Source organism: Patella vulgata, chromosome 1 (assembly GCF_932274485.2).
Source record: "Patella vulgata chromosome 1, xgPatVulg1.2, whole genome shotgun sequence".
Lineage (NCBI taxonomy): Eukaryota > Metazoa > Mollusca > Gastropoda > Patellidae > Patella > Patella vulgata.
The window spans coordinates 83,238,126-83,263,589 of record NC_065879.2 but is presented as its reverse complement, the minus strand read 5'-3'; the positions used below and the strand labels follow the sequence as shown (position 1 = coordinate 83,263,589).

The 25,464-nt window shown below is 35.1% G+C and overlaps 1 protein-coding gene across 3 annotated transcripts; it reads left to right on the top strand.

Annotated features, from left to right (window-relative positions):
- The first annotated feature begins 63 nt into the window (after positions 1-63).
- LOC126824567 (uncharacterized) lies at positions 64-17,479 on the top strand. Of its 3 annotated transcripts, XM_050553808.1 has the most exons (15): positions 64-180; positions 4,211-4,279; positions 6,360-6,478; positions 6,648-6,819; positions 7,524-7,663; positions 8,654-8,861; positions 9,642-9,760; positions 10,461-10,677; positions 12,559-12,687; positions 13,992-14,042; positions 14,235-14,276; positions 14,955-14,996; positions 15,189-15,230; positions 15,422-15,472; positions 17,076-17,479. In XM_050553808.1, exons 2-14 carry the CDS (start codon positions 4,237-4,239, stop codon positions 15,430-15,432), a joined length of 1,335 nt encoding a protein of 444 aa, XP_050409765.1. In that variant the 5' UTR covers positions 64-180; positions 4,211-4,236; the 3' UTR covers positions 15,433-15,472; positions 17,076-17,479. The 3 variants fall into 3 exon arrangements, with proteins under 3 accessions (XP_050409765.1, XP_050409772.1, XP_050409782.1); XM_050553815.1 differs by lacking the exon at positions 14,235-14,276; XM_050553825.1 differs by lacking the exon at positions 14,955-14,996.
- The last annotated feature ends 7,985 nt before the right edge of the window (positions 17,480-25,464 follow it).

Sequence of the window (25,464 nt, the reverse complement as noted above, 5' to 3'; positions counted from 1 at the left end):
CGTTTGAATAAAATATCAATATCAAATTTTGTACGCCCACATTTTGTTGAATATAGATTGAACGTCGTTTATTTAAGTTTGTAAAAGTTGAGAATACGTTGTACAATAGTGGGGAACGATCACGTGATAGCATAGCGAATACCACTGGAAAGACCACTTGTTGTAAGACGCCTTATCTTTGTAAGTTTGTATTTATGTGTATTAATTTATTTATATTAATTCGCTCTATTTTACTTCAAAACATATCTGGTGCAACAATTTTATTTGTTGATCTTTTTTCACATATTGGTAGATCTAAATAATTTTGAAAATGTATTTGTAAAACCCGACCGTATTTGTAATTACTATTGCGACAACCAGAAATGGACTCGTCAAAGTAGCTAAATTATCTATAACAGTTGACTTAAGAAAGTTTACGTTTCCTTTTTGCTAACACACATATAAAGGTATAAAAAGTTTCTTCGTTAATTTAGCCTCATTTGCGAATTTCCGAATACTATTTACAGTTATCGATTCACTGTTGAGGGTTTGGTGGTCTAAACGATAGTGAATCGATAACTGTAAAAGGCAAACGAGGCTAAATTAATGAAGAAACTTTTTTATACTTTTAACGCTTGCGCTTTCGATCATGAAGTCTGTCATTGAGACAGAGATGCATTATGTAAGATTTAGATAAAAACCTGACAGTTATGGCTATAATGAAACTAGATAATGAAAAGGGAATATCTTGAAAATTTCAATCGAATTACTTCATTCTGAGTGAAGTTAGGGATGTTTGGAGAATAGCGGCGTCTTTGTTGTCATTCCTACCGTAGTAAACAGTCTCGATTATACAGCTTTTAATTAAATCATTAACTGTCGATTGTATTTAAATCCACTGAAAGCCAAAAGCATCCGATGGCATAGAGAATTGATAATGGTCTTGGAAAGTTAATAAATGTCTAATTATCCCGCGCCGAACGAAGTTAGGGAGGGATATTGAAATGGGGTTCGTCCGTCCGTCCGATTTCGTTTCTGGAGCATATCTCATAAACCATTCAAGATATCTTTCTGAAACTTTGCACACATATCAACCTATTACAGTAGTTGTGCCTTTTGCTATTTAGAAATTTCTGGGATTTATATTTTTTTGTGTTTCCATGGAAACAAAAATGACTTAGTTTTTGGTATACAATTTTGTTTCCAAAGCATATCTCATAAACCGTTCAAGATATCTTTCTGAAACTTTGCACATACATCAACCTATTACAGTAGTTGTGCCTTTTGCTATTTAGGAATTTCTGGGATTTATATTTTTTGTGTTTCCATGGAAACAAATTTGACTTAGTTTTTGGTGTATAATTTTGTTTCCGGAGCATATCTCACAAACCGTTCAAGATATCTTTCTGAAACTTTGCACACACATCAACCTATTACAGTAGTCGTGCCTTTTGCCATTTAGGAATTTCTGGGATTGATATTTTGTGTGGGTTTCCATGGAAACAAAAATGACTTAGTTTTTGGTGTACAATTTTGTTTCCGGAGCATATCTCATAAACCGTTCAAGATATCTTTCTGAAACTTTGCACACACATCAACCCGTTACAGTAGGTGTGCCTTTTGCTATTTAGGAATTTCTGGGATTGATTGTTTGTGTGTTTCCATGGAAACAAATTTTACTTAGTTTTTGGTGTACAATTTTGTTTCTGGAGCATATCTCATAAATCGTTCAAGATATCTTCATGGCACTTATTTTGAATTTCTCAGATTTGATAATTTTATGTGTTTCCATGGAACCACATGTAACTGTTCAGGATACCTTTAAATAATTTTACCCATTATTTTATTTTCTGAAATCCAGCCTTTCGTCCTGATTTTGTTTCTGGAGCATATTTTATTATCTGTTCAAGAAATCTTTTTGAAACTTTGTACAAACATTAACCTATTATAGTATTTATTTTCTCATGTATAAGTTTATTGTTTAACATACAGCAGCTAATTTAGGTAGGCAAATTTTCTGATGTATAAGTTTATTGTTTAACATACAGCAGCTAATTGAGGTAGGCAAAGGTTGCCGAGCTACTATGATCAGAATATGAAATTCTGTGAATTAATTCCATGTGTCGGAATATGAGATTTGTCTAAAGCTCCAGTTCCCTCCACTTGCAAAATAAGTAGTGTGGTTTCGGTTTTCAGATATTACGCGAGAAGGGGTATGGTTTCCTCCCACAGCTAAAGATCCCTAGGCACGGGCAAATTATTGAAATAACACAAAATGACCTAGTTTTTGTGGATTGGAACTTTTGCTCTCTTTATTTTCAGTGTTATGATCTTTATGTATTTAATTATATGTCATTAGACTGTGTCGTAGAACTATAGCCTGGTTCTTTGGAACTATTCTTGCATTTATATAGCCCAACATTTCAAACTAAGGTATGCTATGGGTAAATGGAGCTTTGTTTTGTTAAACATGCGTTATGGAAGAGCCTATTGCAGGCCTTTCTTTAGTCCCGAAATGTTATCTAAATTATTAATTAGACATTAATCAACTAAATATGTCTATTGCAGGTCTTTCTTTAGGCCTGAAATGTTATCTAAATTATTAATTAGACATTAATCAACTTCTCCATACCATAATCAACTTTTGATGCAATCATTCGCCTGCCATATTTAGTGGATTTGAATACATTTTGTGATGGATAATTTAACGTAACAATAGATAATCCAGACTTTGTTTATTAGCGTACCAACGTTACTAATGACGATCGAGGCTAGACTAAAACTGAATTGATAATATCTCGGTTCAGAATGAAGCAATTTGATTGTTGTCATGACTCATTATCTGTCAGCCCTTAGTATAATCTCACCTAATGCCCCCCCCCCCCTTTAATACAAGGAAATATTGATATATTAAAAGGTCATGGTATAAGTTTATTGTTAATCTCACATAATAATAATGTGGTTTTATATAGCGTCTTCTCCATGTTGACACATGTTTTAAATGGTTTAGTAATGGCTGTACTGGTAAAACTGTCTCTTTAGTACGGATTGGTTAAGAGTCTGTTGATTCTGGTAAAACGGTCGAAACAGGAATGTCTTTAGTGCGAATTTAAATTGATTAAAAGTCTGCTGATTCTTCTTCTGTTGTGGAAGTCCATCCCATAATGTAGGACCAGCTGAACTGAAGGACCTATACCAATATGACTTTAAAGCTGAAATCCGATTACAAAACTACAGACAATTAAATAAAAAACGTTAACACCCTAAACAGTCGCCATACTTGTTTTCAATTTGCAAAACAAACATGACGAATGTTTACGGCGTATAAAAACAACGGTAGGCCACACCCACATCCAGTATATGGCTTGTCAAGCACAGTGTCCACTTCCGGCTAGGTATATTTCAACTACCACACACCCGACTGGTTTAGGGTTTTTTATTCTCACTATCAGCTTGACAAGGCATATACTGGATGTGAGAGTGGCCCGCCTATCTTATACCCGTCATCAATCGCCATGTTTGTTCTACAAATTGAAAACAAGTATGGCGACTGTTTGGGGCGTTATGTTTTTTGTTTTTAATTATTTCCGTAGTATTGTAATCGGAGTTCAGCTTTAAGTTATATCTTGGAACCACTAGTGGATGCTTATTTTGAGAGGGAACTGGTCTTGTTGGGTTGTAGTCATATATGAGTTCAGATAAGTATTGAGGAGCTGCGTTATTGCGACATTTATACACTATTATTAGTATTTTGTATCTGATTCGCGCCCCAGCAGGTAACCAGTGTAGCGAAGCTAGCACATTCTGGATGCGATCAAAATGTTTCCCCTTGTCACTATTCGGGCTACAGTATTAAGAACTTTCTGGATCTTTGCTAGAAGTGCTTGTGAGATTCCAGAGGGTAAACTATTCCAATAATCAAACCTGACAACAAAATGGGTAGTTGAGGGCCTCAAATGTTCCAGAACCAACAATTTTCTTTGGGCAGTACTTTCAAATTGCAGACGTACAGGTATATTCTTGCTATTGCAAGGCGATGGTTTATGCCTTAATTTATTGTTAATGGCCATTGCTTATTGCAGGTCACTGTTAAAATTCGTAGTTTTGTTTTGCTACCCCAGCTAGGATAGGGAATAAGCCTTCTGAACAAATGATTTTTACTGTGTACTAGAGAATGGACAACAACTGATATATAATGAACTTAATTTCAAACTCTGATTTTTCATTATAGTTGTATCTGCTACAGACGAGAGCAGGATGCATACATTACTGACTTTCGCGTTTGTAATTTTATTTCAAGGTAAGTAAAACGCATCAGATAGAATACAACTACTGGGCCTTTTGTAATATTTTCGAATTTTAATGTTGGAATTCAGTGCATTTTTTGTGCATTAAAATTTATCATGAAGAATTATGTCTGCTTAACTTGTTTTGATATATATTTAAAATTTTATTGCATTATTTAATAAATAAACAAGGGACTATAAATGTAGTGCGCAAAGAAATTATTTCTAACAAATAGTGCAAGTACTGTGAATATTTGTAAGTACATGTACCAAGGTAGCGAATAAGAAGCCAAAACATTATTTGTTGATATTTTTACTACGGTACTATTACTACGGACCACGTTCTGAACCTTTGAAGTATATAATATATACTATTCAAAAAAAGTAGGGGATATTTGATTTTGGGGGCATAATACTAAAATATGCAAATGACTACGAAAAAAGTCACTATAGAACCTAACAGAAGAAACATTTCCAGTTACATGTGACGCCCAAACGCACCAATAGCTACCGCATGGAATGCAGGTGATGCTTGGGATCATCATGGGGGTCCAACCCAAGATTTGCACGACCCTGACTTTGAATGTTACAGTCATTGTGGCATTGAATTCCAGGGTGGAAACATCAGTTTAATTGTTTTAGTGACCAGAAAACAAATTTTGATATGCGTCGGCTTACCCAAAATGAAAGGTTACGTGCCCTTGGCATGCTACAGATCGGCACAACACAGGCGGTTGTGGCGCGGACGATGAATGTTTCTCAGTCTGTCATAAGCAGGCTATGGTCCAGATACCGTGATACACAATCTGTACAGGACAGACCACGCTCAGGTCGACCAAGGGCGACAACTCAAGCCCAGGATCGATTTATCCGTACCTTGGCCTTGAGAAATCGTGTCATCACAGCAAATCAGATCAGCGCTCGTCTTCAAACAGACACTGGTGTGAGAGTGAGTGGCCAGACGATTCGGAATCGACTGCATAGGGGTCACCTTCGCGCCCGACGTCCTCGCGTGATCCCTTGTTTGAGAGATCATCACATTCAGGCAAGACGTCGTTGGTGTAGGGATCGTCAACACTGGGATAATCGACGCTGGAGCAATGTGATGTTTTCAGATGAGTCAAGGTTCAGTGTTGATTTTTTGGACAGACGTAGGAGGGTGTGGCGTCGTCGAAACGAGCGCTTCCAAGACGTTAACGTCATCAGACATGATCGATTTGGGGGTGGTTCTGTTATGGTGTGGGGAGGCATCACTGTTGCTGGAAGAACGGCTTTACATGTTGTTGCAGGGCGTGTTACAGGCCAGTACTACCGGGACAACATCTTGGCAGTCCATGTTGTGCCGTTCGCACGACGTCATGGCCGCCGTTTCATCTTCCAGGATGACAACGCAAGATGTCACAGGGCCAGGATCGTTACAGGTTACCTCCAACAACAGAACATCACCACATTACCTTGGCCAGCACTGAGTCCCGACCTCTCCCCCATCGAGCATGTCTGGGACATGCTTGGACAGAGGTTACGTCAACGTCAACAACGTCCTGCCAATGTCCAAGAACTTGCTGCTGCGTTGCAACAGGAATGGGACAATCTGGACCAAAATGACCTTAGACGTCTCATTAGGAGTATGCCACGTCGGATCAATGCTTGTTTGGCAAACAGAGGAGGATTTACCCATTACTGACTTGGTTGTGATGCTGTGGTAACTTTGCTGTTTGACCCCGGGTATCATTTTACCCTTATAATGGTCAGTCTGTGCCTTACTTAGTCTAACGATCATTTGGAATAAATCGATGAATGTGAACTTCATTTCATTTTGTCATTTGTTTCTTCGTCAGTTTCATTAGGTGACTTTAATAACACTTAAAAATCAAATATCCCCTACTTTTTTTGAATAGTATATTTGAATGATCTAGATTGTTACGCCTTTCTAGGTAACTGAAATCCAAATAATAACTAACTTTCTAACTTCAACTCCATCGACTAGATGAGAATTAACAACGATTTCTAGGTGTATTTCGATTAGTTGTTATAAATGTAGCATATATGAAAATAAAGAGAACGCTTTTTAGTGTAATGTCTTATCTTTTATAGTGCTTGAATCTAAGAAATTGACTGCAATTGACACCGAATCTGGTATAGTTGGTTTTAATGTTCAGCTGAAATGGGATGTGGATGTAAATATTAAGGAGGAAGATTACTCTATCTTAAAGGTTAATATGAAACATATTTTTATATTCACATTGTAATAAACACGTAAACAAACTAGAAAAGAAGATTGTTTGTTTATTTTTTCAAATGGGTACGTAAAAAAATGCAGCCATTGATACTAGGAACAGAACAGTAGGGCGTAAAACTTCATTTCATTTCGTTTCTTTTTAGGTTGAAAACAAGATAACCAAGAAACTAGAGAACACTATAAAATATCCCCATAGGCTAGATGACACTAGGCTTATTCTGACTATTAAAAATGTTACATTATATGACGCAGGTATATACAGGTGTAAATTGCATGCTTCTGGTGAATATAAAGATATAAATCTGAAGGTGGAAGGTAAATACCTTATTTTGTTAAAGATACATTATGGGAGATTAGATAAAGAGTTGGCAGTTCTCACTATAATAGTTAAAAACTAGATAATGTAAATGGAATTTGCTGAAAATTTCAGTCAAATTGATCCGCCCTGAACCGAGAATTTAACGATTGAATTTTCGGTCTAGTCTCGATCATCATTACTAAATTCGGTACGATAAAATCATAGTCTCAATTATCCATTTCATGATTTAATCATGAATGAAAATTGAGAAGCAAATCGGATCCCAATCCAGTAAATATCGCAGGCTAGCCATGACATCGATAGTTGATTATTGTCTGTATTAGATAATTAATGTCTAATTAATAATTTAGATAACATTACAATATGCAGATTTAGCTCTTGCATAATGTATGCTTAATGATTCTCGTAATCCCAATCGTGCAATTAATTGAATTGGAATGAGTACCGTTTACTTAAATATTTAGATTGAAATTGACTACTATAACGAATACGTAGCCGTTTAAAATAGCTTTCGATCACTGTCTCAGATTCCTTTTGATCAAGGTCTTCATAAAAGATGACATTCTGTCCTTTTTGAACGAAATGATATGATAATAGGAAGTTATTTGAAGATGCGACTATATCCACACGATTAATCTTTTTAACATTAACATCGGTACATTTCCTGTGAATGTAAATAAAACTGTGTTATGTTTTCTAGATTGGGAATTTCAATGGATTTATACAACAAATCCAATGGTATCGAGACTCAATAAAGACATATTATTGGTGTGGAAATATCGAAGTCTGAAGTTGGTCAATGAAATCAGCTTTAATAGGTACAGCAATTATACCAAAGAGGTGAATATAAAATACATATTTTCTCGGTGTAGAGGATTTTCCGGCGTCGTTCCCAATTTTATCATAAGGCATGTTGATGGAGGGCCTGACAAGGACAGTTGTCTAGTCGTTCAGATGGGACGAAAACCGAGGTCCCGTGTACACATTGGCGTGCACGTAAAAGATCCCTTGACAGTTGCTATTAGATATAATAGTAGGCCGTAGTGCCGCTGCCCGAGCAAAGTGTCCCTCATAGCACACTGTATGACGTATGCCCGTCTTTATTAGCCCAGTTCGGAGCAGAACAGTAGGACGTTAAACCCCATTTGATTTCATTTCGGTGTAGAGATAACGATAAATTTTGATTCCAGTAGGACTAATCATGCAAGTGTGTTTAGTCGATCGGATTAGACAAATTTTTTGGTTTATCTTCGCAATGCCCCGACTTTCAGAAAAAGCGAGCGTGGGGAAAGCGCATTGTATTAATTTGGGATTAAAATTCTGATTTTCCATCCTTTCGGCCTTCTTTTTGAAAGACGAGAACATTATTGCTAAAACTGGTCATATAACTATCTGCACTGTAACTTTAATAACTATGTATATACCAACAATAATGCAATATGCACATATCCATTACCTCACTGCACTCTGGTTGATCATCTGAAATGCAATATATTCTTCTAGTTGACTGGAAATAAACTTCCAACTCTCCCATATAAGTTCGAGCTTTTATTTGCCTTCTCTGTATTCAGTAACCCAGTAGGAGCAAAACAGTAGGACGTTAAACCCCATTCATTGCATTAGTCTTCTGGAATCTGGTTTGTCGATATCAACTAAGCTATGAGTACATCTTTAATACGCCTCTAGTCGGAGTTGTTGTAAGTGTATTCTCGGCATATTCAGCTATCCTGCTTCAGCTATCTGACTGGTAAATGTTTAGTCCGTAAACTGGTATTCATTTTACAAGTGAGAGACTCGGATAGTTTAAACACAGGATGCTAATATTTTCAGGGGCATCGAATTGGTGTTTGGACCACTAAGGATGGTTTTAAATCTGATGTGAGTAATGTTAAGTTGGACATGTCGAAATATAAAGCAGTTGACGAATTAAGTTTGATACTGATAAATGCCACGAAAGATGATTTCAACTTAATCTACATCTGCCAAATATCCCATGGTGCAAATGTTAATCAGAAGGGAATTCAGCTGGAGATAAAAAGTAAGTGCAGATTACATATCTGTCTACCAATTACATATCAGTCTACCAATTACAAATCTATCTACCAATTACATATCTGTCTACCAATTACATATCTGTCTTGATATTTAAATATTTCTGTATATAGATATCAACATAGAGTTTATCACAGTTTGTCAAATTATTGATATCAAGAACTGTGTTCACTATCTCAAGATTCGACATTGTAAATATTTCCAAACTACAACTGCTTTATGTTATCCCAGTTGGTGTATAAAATACGTAAAACTCAATTGTATTTCATTGCCAAAACGTGAATGCAAACACTGCAGTATTCTTGCGCTTTACGATTTCAGAATTTGTAAGGACAGCTTTATGTTTCTTAATGCATGGGCCGCTTCGCCCCCCCCCCCACACACACACACACTCACTTTTCTGGGCAAAAAAAAAAGAAAATTTGTTATTTCTACGTCCCAATCCACATTTATTATAATCATAACTGGCATTGTTCTCGTCACGGATAACACGAGTGGTGATGGGTCATTGTCAACTTTTCTTTCGTGATAGCAGCTAGGAGGGTTTTGGGTTACTTAAAATGCAAAAAATCATATCAAAGTTTCAAAATTTTCTCCAATGCCTCCAGCGATGCGCTCTCACGTTGCTTCCTTTTCGGGACTTCGTCCCAGAATTGTCAGACCCCCCCCCCCCACTTCGGAAATCGCTCCACGGCCTCTAATGTTTCATTTCAGCCCATCACTCTCAATTACTTTAAATGTATCATTGTTTAATTTTATGTTTTAGAACCTACATTATACAGTAAGAGTTCGATTATTACTGATTGTGTAATTGAATTTCAATGGTATTACGACTATGATTATCCCGCCCGTGCCATTATATTTAACCGACAGTTACACGATGAGGTAAGGTGAAAGATATGTGATTGCGAGATTATTGAGGGCCACTCTGGCGTTATTTGTTGACTTAATTAAGTAGGTTTAAGACTTAATCGGTATACAGACGATAATACACTAAATAATTACAAAATCTAACAATAAATCTTGGACATTCTAATCTTATTAATATGGTATACTTATATATGGTTATACAGATACTATAGAGATATATGTGTCTTTATTGCAATTGTATCTGGTGGGTATAACCGTACAGTTTTTGATTATCAATCTGTGAACAAAACAATATGTGTGCTAGGAACAAATATGAAAAACTAATAGATATTTCGCTGAATATTGTGAACCATTTCTTCGTCACCAGTATGACGTAGGCCCATATTTTCGTACAACTCCTTATGGTTGTAGATATTCTAATACATTTACTTTAACCAGATATCAACTCATTTGTTGTAAACACATCTATAAACTCGGCACTTATTGCTAAGCCCATCTTAAGAACAAAAGGATAGTTGGGTTTGCCATTGAATACTACCTCTGAACTGAATGGAAGATCCTAGTATTTTAAGAGAATTTTTGTGTCAAGTTAAGTAAAGGTTGTCTTCTAATATGCACTCAGACTTGACGACACTTATTTACAACTGTCGTTAAGAGATATATTAAGTTTTTAGGTTCTGTATTTACTCACTTCTTTATTACCGGTTTGTAATAGCCTCTTAAAGTTGGATTCTGGATTGATGGGAGGTTTAAGCCAACTCTAGATGGTGGACAAGATCGTGTGAAATTTGAAAAAACAGATCATCTACAAGGAGGGGCACATATAACTCTAAAATTATTGAATGTAACCAAGGATGATTTCAGTTACAATTATACCTGTAAATGTGTTTTTACTGATAAAACAATAGCAGTTTCTGCTAGTGTGGAGATTAGTGAGTAAACTTATATCAGTAAAATACAACCACTCCCTCGTTTTAAGCTTTGTTTCATATTTAAAACAAGTGTCTGGATCAGTGGCGGCGCCAGCCGTCAGTGATTGGAGGGGCAAAGCTGGGGCAAAGTCCAAGGTTAAGGGGGCAAAGGCACGAGCTTCAACTAGGGGAAGGGGGCCGGAAATACAGCCTGGCAGTATTTCAGGCACTGATCGATGAGGTAAAGTGTCAAACGAACGGACTTGCGAATCACGACGAAGCCCACTCACGAGCGTCAAAGTAGGGCGTCTTCCCCCAGAAAATTTTGGAAAATAGACTGCCGGAAATGCTGTCTTACAGTATTCCCAGGCACCGATCGTCGAGATAAATAGATCTGACCAGATACCGTCCGTCGCCTGATCACTATATAGTTTATCCGACTAGAGAACAAAATGTCAAACGAACGGACTTGCGAACCTCAACGAATTCCCCTTGTGAGCGCCAAAGTAACGAGTCCATTGGGGACCTCGCCAAGAAAATTTTGAAAAATAGACTGTCGGAAATGCTCTACAACATGCAAGTTTATGACTGAGTGGGAATGTGGGATTTATTCACCGTAGAAGGTATTTGATTACCGAAACGTATCACAAATACTTTTTTTTATTTTCTAAAATTATTGGGGGGGACAAACAGAGGGCAGACCAGATTAATTGGGGGGGGGGGGCAAATGCCCCATCCCCCCTGGCGCCGCCACTGGTCTGGATGATTTTGTCGTTAATTAAATTATGTACCATTTATGTTTATCTTAACATAATGATAAATAATATGATCAAAATGTCACGAAAATATGACTGGAATTGTCAGTTAACTTTAATTCCCCTTTTAGCTTAATGCTAATAATTATTATTATTATTGATTATTATTATATCAAGCATTTACTTGTATCGTTGTTGTGACCAAGTGCTCCATAACTTCATCCATCAAATATTCTATTTTATCAAATGCGAACGATTATTTAGATGCATTAAACTCATTGACACCCACTGGTTTTGATAATATATGATATTGGCTTTTCAACTCTCAATAATTTCTTCTAAACTATACTCGCTGTGTTGTAATTAAAGACTGAATCAATCCCATATGCCATTGGCAAGCTACATATGATTTGTGTACAGTGTGGTCATGTCTTACACAATGGTCAGCTAAGTATACAATGACCTGGTATATTTCGAACTCCATATAATATGATGATGACTTCGTGTTGTGACACCAATTCCTTATAAGAAGTTCGTATCCATTTTCCCTATTGCTGCACGCTATATAACCAGGAGTTCGGGGTTCTTTCCGATTCGTGTCTACTTCATGTTATTAATAAAGGTAGTATCATTATGCTGGTCTTCTGTTACCTGTAGTGTTACATTGAGCGCAAATAATCTGAGGTATTGTAATAAAAATATGTTTTAAGTAAGTATAAGCAATGAGTTAAAGTGGGTATAGCTAACACGTTCATCTGATTATGATATATTAGCTGTATAAAAGTTTAATATTAAGCAATTCAAATTAAAAGTCAATTCCAATTAAAATAATCTAATAGTGAATTAACAACCATCTTGTTATTTATTTTCGCTGCTTTCTGCTTTCAAAAAAAATACATTTAGTCCTTAATAAATCCGGTTAAAATATTTTCTTTTATACACTTGTTTAGATGGGTTCCTCCTGTAGCCTTCAATTTAACACTATTTATTTCAGATATTACATATATGTATATACATTTACAAAAGTAGGATCATATGTATTTTTACATTATATAGATTGTGTAAATAAATAAATAAATACCATTTTACCTTTAAAAAAGGGGTTATGACCATACCCTGTTCATTAAATTTGTAATTTCCCATTTAGCAACTGAAGAGCGGCCTAATGGAACAGATGGTTATACGTTGTCCCGTGAGGGTCTTGATAGGATGAATATTGTTGCAGTGGTTACTACAGTGGTGCTTACAGTAATAATATTGATTGCAGTTCTATACAGTGAGTGGTTTCGACAAAACACCCCGATTTGATGAAAACCATTAAAGTTCTTCACGTTTAGGATATGGTTTCTAAACTAATATTCGGAGGTCTGTGCTTGGCCACTCATGTTAATGCATCTTCATGCATAGATTATTTTGGATCATGTTAACGGATTACTTGGCATGTTTGACCTTCAACTCAGTCACCATCTGTAATAGTGGGAAGTTTGTTACTTTAATATTTGATAGCTATTCCGGCGGGGATCCAGGGGGGCAGGGGGACTGGCTGTGCCCCCCCCCCTCGACAAAATCCTGGATCCGGGCCTGCTATTATAATGGTTGCTCCCGGTGAAAGATACTGCATACGTTTTGTACGATTTTTTTTCCGAAACCTTGGAGGTTTTCACATTGAATGCGCCCCAAATATAATTTGTATTATACACAATTCAACAGCCGATTCCTGTATCTTCCGAAGATGCAACGGTGACCCTTCTATGGCCTACTTATTCAACGGTGTGTACTAAATAATATACTTACCACATATTGCTAGATTACGGACTACATATTATTTTTGGACATAAATTCCAACCAACATTCCGTAGAAAAATTCTCTTAGACAATTAAATTTCCGGTAAATGTATATAGATATGGAGCTAGGGCAAAGAACTCGAAACTGCGTTTGGGCAAAAATGAAATGAAATGGGGTTTAACTTCCTACAGTTCAACTCCGAATGGGCATACGCCATACAGTGTGCAGTGGTGATATTTTTTAATGGACCGCGGCGCTACGGCCTATTGTCATATCAAATTCCAACTGCCAAGGGATCTTTTACGTGCACACCAATATGTGCACTGGATCCCGGTATTCGTCACATCCGAACTACTTGCCAGTTTTTATGTACATCAACGTTGACAAGGATGCGCCATGCCGGAAAATTCTGAGAAATTTCGGAAAATACAGAGAGTAAACACTAGACCTGGTTAGCGTGTCGACGTTTTACTCTCAGTACCAGCAGGGTTCTCACTTTCAGCCAAGCGTGCTTGCTCAATGTCCTATTTAGGAAGTAAAAGGTCTGTTTCATTAAGCCATCCCTTGTAAACTATATGGGGGGGGGGGGGTGTAGACCATAATTATACTTTGTGAATTATCGTACCCATGAAATTTTATTCATGTCGTAAGAATTCTTAAATGCAGAAAGTTATTCATACAGTCCACATAATATTGTGATTTATGCTGTTTTCGTCGATTGTGCTGTATTGTTAGTCGATCTCCATCGTTGACAATAATCTACTAATTAATATTTACATATCAATTCTTTACAGAACGATGTAATCCACTAATTTGTAGAGCGGTAAATCAAACAGAAACTGAAGGTAGGACAATAGCAGTTGATTCACTATTGAGAAGAATTTTTCGTTATATACTATTTATCTATTTTTCTCCCCGATTGATGGAATCTATGTAACTTTGCGGTGTTAATATTTAAGTGATTGTCCACATATTCTTATGTTTAACTATGCTGCTTCTATGAAACTTTCAATGGTTATTATGGCCTTTATTTACAGAACAAGATGAGGAACACAAATTGCAAGCTATACAAACTGAAGGTAGGACAATTGTAGTTGATTCACTCTTGAGAAGAGGTTTCCGTAATGCAGAATTTATCTATTTTTCTCCCCCATTGATAAAATCTATGTAAATTTGCAGTATTGATATGTAAGTGATTGTCCACGTGTTCTTATGTTTAAAGGAGCTAAATCGCTAATATTTGGGACCTAGAAATTGACCCAAATGGGTCACAACGCATTATAACAATGTAATCGGATTGTATATAAACTGATTTACATTCAATTGTTTCCGTTTTGACTCTAATTTCAAATCAGTTATCTCCAGCGAAATACGGCATGAGTCTCAACCGAATCGCTATTTCTAGCGTCTGGTTATTCCAGTCTATTGCGCATGCTCTCATGGCGTCACCGGTTGAATGAGTTGTGGAATATGTCTATAGCCTCGTTCTTTCTTGTCACTTGTTACACATGACGCTGAAACGCACTATGGTGCACGATTCGTGTACCAATGGCAAAATGTTTATTTTATCTTAAATATTGAATATCAGAAGCCTACCTTTTCCCTGTAAGATCACGACATCAATGTTGATTTGAATTGACAAATAATTCGTGTTTTCAACGTGTAAGACTTTGGATGATATTGAGTTAGAGACTTAGCTACTTTAACTATGCTGCTTCTATGGAACTTTCAATGGTTATTACCGCCTTTATTTACAGAACAAGATGAGGAACACAAATTGCAAGCTATACCAACTGAAGGTAGGACAATTGTTGTTGATTCACTCTTGAGAAAAGGTTTCGGTAATACAGAATTTATCTATTTTTCTCACCCGTTGATGAAGTCTATGTAAATTAGCAGTGTTAATATTTAAGTGGTTGTCCACGTGTTCTTATGTTTTACTATGCTACTTCTAAGGAACGTCCGATGGTTATTATCGCCTTTATTTACAGAACAAGATGAGAAATACAAATTGAAAGCTATACAAACTGAAGGTAGGACAATTGTTATTGGTTCACTCATGAGAAAAGGTTTCGGTAATACAGAATTTATCTATTTTTCTCCCTCATTGATGAAATCTATGTAAATTTGCAGTGTTAATATTTAAGTGGTTATCCACTGTTCTTATGGTTTGTTATGCTCCTTCTATGAAACGTCCGTTGGTTATTATTGCCTTTATTTGCAGAACCAGACTAGGAATACGAATATCAAGCTATACCAAATGAAGATGTTGAAGGTAAAGTTATAGTCGTTTAAAAACGTTTTTATCACGTAATAACACATTCTACAGTGTGATTACTTTCATATTCTACTGGGCGAAACTCCTAGGAGAAATAGCTTAACATCTATATCTATATTTATTTGTTTGTGCGTGTAAGAAAGGGTAAGGTGATCAATAAAATCTTCTGCTCGTCTGTTTTTATATCAAAAAGGCTCGTAGGAGATTCGCTAAGTATTCATATCGTTTGGCGCGAGAATATATAAATAAATTATTTACCATTAATGAAATCCGTGTAATAATTGTTCAATTTTTAGAAATTTAATGTAGGGATCGAACACGCGGCTCCCACTCTCAAATGACGAATGTGGATTTTCTTTTAAATTTATAACACTAATAAGCATGCCAGTTTTAGAATACACAGTGCAGCAGTAATTAGTTTTCAGAAGTTTTTCCGGAATCACTGATTCATGAAATTTAGAATACATTGGCCCCACCCCTAACATAAAAATAACGTATTTAATGAATTAAAAGAAAAAGGGTATTTTTGTTACGATGTATGTTCTCTGCCATAAACACGGAAATCTGAAAGTTGCAATTTTTAAAATCAAGGCAGTATGTGAGATTTAGAGGAAGAGTTGATCGTGTAATTTATATTGAACAGAGTTATAAATGTCCACTTTAATCCGTTTTCAGGCAGAGGATGCAATTAGATTGTATTTCTTTTAATCCAAATAAGACTAATAAATAAGAATAATGAACTGTGTATATCTCCATTTTCGAGCATTTTGTAATGACATCATGCTTTTGCAGTACATTTAGTCTTGGCAGGCGGCATTATGGTTTAAGGCAGTTATTGCGGACATAAGTTATTCCACTCAATATCCAAGCCTTCCGATGATCTAGATATTGCATTTTGGGCTAGACATGCTCTGAAATACTACTATATAATATCCGAAGCCCGAAAAACGCCACGCAGTAGGCTCTCCCATCATGCCTTATTAACTGTATTGAACTTTGGATCGATGTGATGGTATTTCGTTACATATAGGGAAATGAAATGAGGTTTAACGCCTTGCTCCTCTACAGGGCTAATGAAGACGAGCATACGCCATACAGTGTGCTGTGAGGGAAAATTTGCCCGGGCAGCGGCACTATCGCCTACTCTTTTTTCGAATTCCAACTGCAAAGGGATCTTTTACGTGCATTCCAATGTATACACGGGACTTCGGTTTTTCGTCTCATTTGAAGGACTAAACAGCTGTCCTTGTCAGGCCTTCCGTTCTGCACCACTGACAATGTTAAATTAATCAGTTCTGTAAATTGAATCCTTGCAAGCATGAATCCATCTGTTTGCTTTGGATTGTTGATTTGGCCGGCACGTATAGTTGTGAGATTTACTCAGCAACCTACTAAATAAATAACTACTGATTCAGTACTTTGATAAACCTTCAATAACTAAATGACAAGAGTTAAAGTTTTCACATCTTGTTTAAAGTAAAGCAGGACATAAATCGAAGTAATATGGCAACATACGCCCTTGGATAACGTGTTGTGTGATCGATCACTTCAATCATATTAACGACAGTACTATTTAATGTATACCTTATATTTCTTACAGATGATGTATATATTGGTTGTACTTCTACAACATCAGAACATACCTTGACTAAAAGAATATCAAGGCATGAGTAATGATCTGGTCTACCCTCTGTTGCCCCCAACACAATTATCACAAGGGCAGGAGAGGGTAGTAAATGGGGCTTAATATCCAATGGACTAGTTTATTCAATAAACTGAAATGGATTGAACAACAGGCAAAGCCCTATATAAGTTCTCTCCAAACATAAAATAATAAACAATGGTGGACATATGTATAGGTAGTTAGTTACAAACATATATACATTTCTTGGAGTGTAATGTTTAGATATAATATAGTATATTTACATTTAAGTTTATGTTATGAAAATAGAAAAATATTACACAATGTAAATATAGTTTTAATAATTAAAACTTTAAAACCGCTTGCTATCTTTTATAAATTTGCATTATTTCAAATATGTTAGAATTGGTATCATCTGAAAGATCGGAGTTGCCATATAAAATTAGATCCATTGTAACATTTTGTTTAAGCTGGTGTATATTATTTTTGAAACATGTTCTAGCTTGCGGCAGAGTACCCTGGATATATGAAAATATAATGGCAATAAGTGATTATTTAAGTTACTAGCTTTATTTCTTAATTGGCAATGGATAGTATTCTCGTTCCTATTTCCAATATTATAATATAATGGTGGTCTAATTAAGGGATGTAAACGTGAAAGGCCTGATTTAAATGAACTTAACGTTTGTGAGGTTTTAATATGTTCTGGTAGATTGTTCCAAATTTCAATTGTACAGGGAAAGAAACTATTAGAATTTGAATTGGTTTTACAAAATGGTGGATTGAGGTACTGTTTTCTATTACGAAGATTATAATTGGATACTAATGGTTTAAATTTGTTAAAAGACTTCAGAGAGATAGGTGGGGGGGGGCATAGGTTATTTTTTTTATTTTATATAGATATATTAATTTGTGTTTTATTCTGCGATTAGACAGTGATTCCCATCCCAGTTCTTTGTATAAATTGTTTTTAGATGAATTTCTTCCAGTTATTATTCTACCGCTTCAGTTTGAACACTTTCTAGGGTAGCTAGGTCAGAATCTTGCATTGAGCAGTTATCTCATGCAATAACAGCATATTCTAAAATCGGGCAAATAAAAGCAAGGTATATTTTATTAAATGAAATTCTATTAATTTTATATTTCAGTATACGCAAAATATTAAGACGACTGCAAACTTTCAGGTATATATTTGAAATATGATTTGACCATAATCCATTAGACTGAAATGTTAATCCCAAATGACAATGAGTATTTATGTTTTCACCTTTTGTATTTTCGAAGATAACGTCTGGATGAATTGCATTTTGTCTAGTGAAAATAATATTTTTAGTTTTATTGGGCTTAAAAGTTACACACCACTGTTTAGCCCATGATGAGATAATATTAAGATCTTTAGTTATAATGTTTGCGCTGCTTAGAGGATAATTATGAATAATGGTAAAAAGCGAAGTATCATCGGCGAATACCCTTATGTTGTTAGTAATATTATCAGAGATATCATTTAAATAAATTAAAAATAAAAACGGACCAAGTACACATCCTTGGGAAACTCCAGAATCGGTATGCAAATAATTTGATTTGAAACCTAAAACTACACATTGTTGGGCTAATATTATCGGCACCAGAAGGTTTTGAACAGTTAAGAATTAGTAGCTGGTCTCTTACTTCTTGTTTACTTACAATAAATTGATGCAATTAGTTGATACTGCGAGAAGCAAAGTTTGGAAAGTCATGTACATCATTTAATTTTGAAATCCAGGCAAAATAATGGTTGAAGATATTTGCCTTATCAAGTGGGTGTGTGTAAATGCATTTTTCAAATATTAATGGGGAGGTGCCTATCTTTTCATTGTCAAAATTTGTAATAGATTTAGCTATTTTCGACCATTTATTTGAATGCAGGTTGTTATTATTTGTTTTTAAAATTACTTTTAGCTTCCCTAATTAGTGATATTACTTCATTTCGTATTTTCCTAAATAATAACCAATGATTAGGATTATTAGTTATATTGGCGCGTTGGTGTGCTCTATTTCTTTTTTCTATTTTTCTACGTATAGTGTTATTCATAAATGGCTATCATTTGGTCTTATAGTTACTACTTTTGTTGGGATATACTGTATTATTGCTTCATTTAAGACATCTAAAAAACTTTGATACATATTATTAATATCATCACCTTCAAAAACATAATTTGTCCAATTGACAGTTAATATTTCGTTATTTAACCCTGCATACCGTATTTAATGAATTAAAAGTAAAGGGTATTTTTGTTACTATGTATATCCTCTGTCATTGCTGAACTCCATATAAATATTTAAATCTTAAAGTAGCAATTTTTAAAATCAATGCAGTATGTGAGATTTAGAGGAAGAGTTGATCGTGTAATTTATATTGAACAGAGTTATGAATGTCCACTTTAATCCGTTTTCAGGCAGAGGATGCAATTAGATTGTATTACTTTTAATCTAAATAAGACTAATAAATAAGAATAGTGAACTGTGTATATCTCCAATTTCGAGCATTTTGTAGTGACATCATGCTTTTGCAGTACATTTAGTCTTGGCAGGCGGCATTATGGTTTAAGGCAGTTATTGCGGACAACAGTTATTCCACTCAATATCCAAGCCTTCCGATGATCTAGATATTGCAGTTTGGGCTAGACATGTTCTGAAATACTACTATATAAAATCTGAAGCCCGAAAAACGCCATGCAGTAGGCTCTCGCATCATGCCTTATTAATTGCATTGAACTTTGGTGATATTATTTCGTTACATATAGGCGATGTTAAATTAATCAGTTCTGTAAATTGAATCCTTGCAAGCATGAATCCATCTGTTTGCTTTAAATTGTTCTTATGGCCGGCAAGTATAGTTGTGAGATTGACTCAGCAACCTACTAAATAAATAACTACTGATTCAGTACTTCGATAAACCTTAATAACTAAATGACAAGGGTTAAAGTTTTGTTTACCAACAGGAACAAGTGTTTTAGATTACCTTTTAGTCCCAAAAGAGTATTTATATCATATACATAATTTTGAAGTTTAAGATGTAACGATATTTTCGGACCATTTATCTTTAAAATTTAAGCTAAGGGTCTAATCTCTAACATACATCAATGACAATATAAGTAATGACGCCAGAGAAAACACCACGATAAAACAGGTTATTAAGTGGGATGTATGTAGGATTAATGAATTTGACGAGGTAGTTATAAGCAATTATGAAGCTCTAAATAATATTGTTTTGTGTAATAACTGTAATATTCATATTCTTGTCAGAGATATCACCGATGTTTCGTGATATAACTGTTTCTTTATTTGGAAAAACTAAAATCAACCATAATGAAAGAAAATAAATGGTTTGACAGTGATTGTAAATTAGTCCGCAATACATTTAATAAAAGTAGAAATGTTTTTCTAAAAAATCGATGTGGGTTAAACAAAATATTATTTAATCTGAAGTGAGTTCAATCTTAAAAGAAAGTCTAATTTGAAATACAATAAAGCCTTAGGATCTCATCTGTGTGCCCTCTCTAAAGCGAACTCCAAAGGATTTTTGGATGCTATAAAAAAATTAAAAAATTTCAAATCGTCAAATCTGACAAAATGTGCATTTTCAAAGTATTTCGAAAGTGTGGTGTTCTCAAACTAATCCTCAACTCGACTCAACTTTTGTCAACAATAGAAAATGTAATCACCTTTCAAATAACGAAATACTATTTGCAGTTAATAAAAATAAAAGCAGTAGTATTGATCAAATATGTAGTGAATTTTTTTATTGAAAGTATTGATATTTTATTGCATCTTACGGTTACAATTTACGGTCCGGAATGCTGGCAAGAACTCATATTAGTTCTCGTACCCAAAACAGGTGATTTTAATATACCTGACAACTATAGGGAATTTCAATGTCAACTTTTTCAAAAATCTTTTCTATTATTATAAATCATAGACTGTACACTTGGTGCGACTGCCACAATAAACTAAATGAAACTTAGTTTTGATTTAGAAAAGATAAAAGTACAATTGATGTTCTTTTTATTCTTAGACAACCACCAAAACCTTTATTGTGCTTTTACAGATCTGCGTAAAGCTTTTTATACAGTGAACATATGTTGTATAAACTTATTTCAATCGATGTAAGTTTTAAAATGTTAACTATAATCAAATCGATGTAATAGCAAAGTAAGCAGTTTTGTCAAGTTCAAAGGTAAATTATCTACGTCATTTCTCAGTATGTCAGGAGTAATAAGGCGAATCACTGTCCCCGCTTTTATTTTTGTCCCCCGCCTTTCGAAGAAAGGAGGGAACTATTAAAATGGGTCCGTCCGTCCGTCCGTCTGTCTGTCCGTCACACTTTTTGGGACACAATAACTCTCTTTCTAATTGAGCTAGAATGTTCAAACTAAGTGTAGGTGTTTATTAGACCAATGCCTTGATGGAGTTCGAAGATGAGCATTTTCTGCTTAGGGTAAGCAGAGATAAGCAATTTGATTGGTTGATGCTTTGGGAAACGATATCTTTAGTTCTAATTAAGTGAGACTGATGAAACTTGGTGTATAGTTTAATTACATCAGTTCAGTTCAGTTCTTTATTAACATCAATACCTTGACTAAATTCTATAATGAGTATTTTCTGCTCAGGGTAAGCAGAGTGATAATAAAAAATGATTGATCGAGACTTTGGAACACGATAACTCTCCTTCTAATTGAGCTAGAATGATCAATCTTAGTGTAGGTGTTTATTAGATCAGTGCCTTAATGAAAATAAAAGATGACTATTTTCCGCTTAGGGTAAGCAGAGATAAGCAATTTGATTGGTTGATGCTTTAGTTCTAATTAAGTGAGAGCGATGAAACTTGGTGTATGGTTTCAGTACATCAATACCTTGACTAAGTTTGATGATGAGAATTTTCTGCTTATAGGTTAAGTATCGATACGCAATTTGATTGGTCAAGACTTTGTAACATAACATGCTATTAATTGAGGTAGAATGTTTTAACTTGACGAAGATGTTTATTAGGTGAATGCCTTGACTGGGTTCAGTGATTAACATTTCCAGCTAAAGCTAAACAAGGTTAAGCAATTTCATTGATCGATGCTTTGGGACAAGATAGATCTTTGATTCTATCTGATAGAGAGTGATGAAACTTAGTGCATAGTTGATAATCAGTTTGATTGCTTGATACTTTTGAAAAAAAACCAAATGTTCGATTAATTAATATGTGTCATCTATTTTTATTGGGATTTCGGCTTGATCCAATCCTATTGTTTAATTGTGTATTTTTTCTGTATTTATTTTTCAGTGATATGAGTATATTAAAGTTTATCTATTTTATATTGTTATCTGTGTATATATAAATTACAATGCATACTATTTATATCTTTATATATGTTTTGGCTATAGCAAACTTGGCTTCGCTTGTAATAAAGTTCAAAGTTTAAGTCACTTTTTATTTTATATATTATCATAAAAGTGCAAAACTTTTACGAATGAAACTGATGAGTATCTAGTTCTATGCTATTATTGGTTAATTATTAGTCCAATAGACGAGACTCCATGTTTATCGTTGCCAGCAATGTGCATACACATATATGACTTATATCCAGTAAAGGGTTTGGCATTATTCCCCAGTAGCAAAACACATCCTTTACTATCCCCGGCCTTTATTTGCTCACCTGGATTTAAACAATCCCGGATTTGGCGATCAATTATTGGACTGTTTTTCCAGATTTTATTTTCTTCTCCGTTTGAAACGTGGCTGGTCTAGATGTTTAACGCGCGCGTGTCAAATCACGAGGTCTGGTATTGTGTCACATTGTGTTGTTTCAATTCCCCGCTGGTATATGACAAAGAGTAGGGTCGCCTGGCCAACCTCGTGGGTTTTCTCTGGGTCCTCCCACTGCTAAAGAATCATAAGCGAATTATTGAAATATTGAACTCTGTGTCGAGTGGACGTTAAACCCCATTTCTCACTCTGTGTCTCATTTGAAACGAAATCACAATCACCTGTGTTCATCATCATGTTTCGCACAGAAGATCTTTGTGGACAACTTTTAGCATGTCCATAATTTTGGTTTTGTATTACATTGTCACTTTGTCACGTGATGTGAAAGGGTGCACTAGACATATGCTGTATTAATAATAATTGAGGGGGGAAATCAGATGAAAAGTATTTGTCGTAATCTAACAAAGATATAATGGGTAATCGATAAATAATCCAATAGTAATAATAGAGGACCAACAGCGCACATAAATAATATTCATTTCTTTTGTTAACATCTGGGCTTAAATCCAATAGGTGGTTTGTGAAATATTAAAAAGACTTTCATTGACACCTCTTTCATACATTAAGTACATTTTTGGAGAACAAAAATCGCTACCTTACAGAAAATCAATGCTATTATTGTAATGCTATTACAAAATAATATTTCAAAAGTTATCGATAATCATTCAAACAAACCGTATTTGTCATAAATATCGCCAGTTTATTTTTAAATAATTTCCACATAAAAGATTTTGAATGCTCTTCTTAGACACAATTTCAATATATATATATAATCCTTATAAGACATATAGAAATATATTTCACTCAAAATAACACACATATATGGATATACTACTTCTGAACTTTATTAACATGCTACGTTTCAATACTCATACGGGTATCGTTATCAAGCAAAAAATGATTAATTAACAAAAACGTAGTGCATTATATAGATAACCACTTTGGAAGCCATTTATGTTTTATGTTGTCTTATTTGCCGAGTCGACTTATGATCGACCATCGTCTTGCATGGTGTTTGTTTAGACCAGAAATGCTAGCAACAGAGATTTCTGGGGTTGGTTTACTAAAATGATCTACTCGTTATTTCCGTCATGTTGAGCTCAAGTTGATGACGCCCCCTACATAAATAGATAACACTTATTAATTACTTATCCATATTTTTTTTATAAAGCATCTAGCATTGTATTTACTAGTTGCTGCCTTGATTACAGAGACCGCGTATATTATCGAACTTAGTGCCGCTTTTTAAAACCTCAAACGATGTCAACTATTTATATAATAATAATCAAGTAAAAATGTAATTGATTGATGAAGACGACGTATATATAAACTATAAATTACACAAGTATAAAACCAATTTACAGTATTTTCCTCAGCGTAAAATAAAATGAAATAGGGTTTAAAGTCCTACTGTTTTGCTCCGAACTGGGCTAATGAAGACGGGCATACGCCGTATAGTATGCTATGAGGGAAATTTTGCCCAGACAGCGACATTCCACCTCTCAAGGGATCTTTTACGTGCACGCCAATCTGTACACGGGACTTCAGCTTTTCGTCCCATCCGAACAACTAGACAGCTGTCCCTCCGTCCTGCATCACTGACAAGGTGGAACCACGCCGGAAAATTTGGAAGAACTTTCTCGGCTAATTCAGGGATCGAACACCCGACCTCCAGGTTAGCAAGGCAGCGTCTTAGTCACCGTGACAGCAATCTGGAAGTTATGATGTGATTTCAAAATAATATGTAAATGCAGATTAAATTAAAGACAGGTACTAAATGTGTGATACAATACCATGCTACTTTTTGTCAACTTTGTGTACTCATTCTATCGCGTCAATTAATTTTGTATTGTATGCGTACTAACAGAGAGAGCCACAAAAAGCGTGAACACACGCCCACATAGTGGCTATGTCTCAACAGTTATTTTAGCCGAAAGGAAAACTCAGATGTTGATCTTTCAAGAAATCTAATTTTACCGTGTTCAAAAGCTTTTACTGAAAAATAATATATATCCCTGTAACTGATAATCTTCAATTGCTGAAAATCAATAGGTTTCTTCCTTTCCGTGACATTCAAAAATAAAACCCACGAATTAGAATTCATTAATACATTTTAAACTCCAATATTTAAGACGGTGGACATTAAGCGTAACATGTTTATACATAAAAAAATGAAACAGGTGAATACTTAATTATATACTATCATTGGTTAATTAATTAGTCCAATAGATGAGACTCCATGTTTATCGTTGCCAGCAATGTGCATACACATATATGACTTATATCCAATACAAGACTCGACATCTTTTCCGATTACCAAAACACACCCTCCACTATCCCCCGGTCGTACTTTTGCATCATGTTTCAATAATACCACATCCCTAAGTTGTTTCCACCCACTGGGTGCCTTTATTTGTTCACATGGAATTAAACAATCCCCGATTTTGGGATCAAGTATTGGTTCTCCAAATGTTATTTTCTTGTTCTCTGTTAGTACCATTGGCTCCGTTGGAAACGAAATCACAACCACCTGTTGATCACAATCCTTAGTTT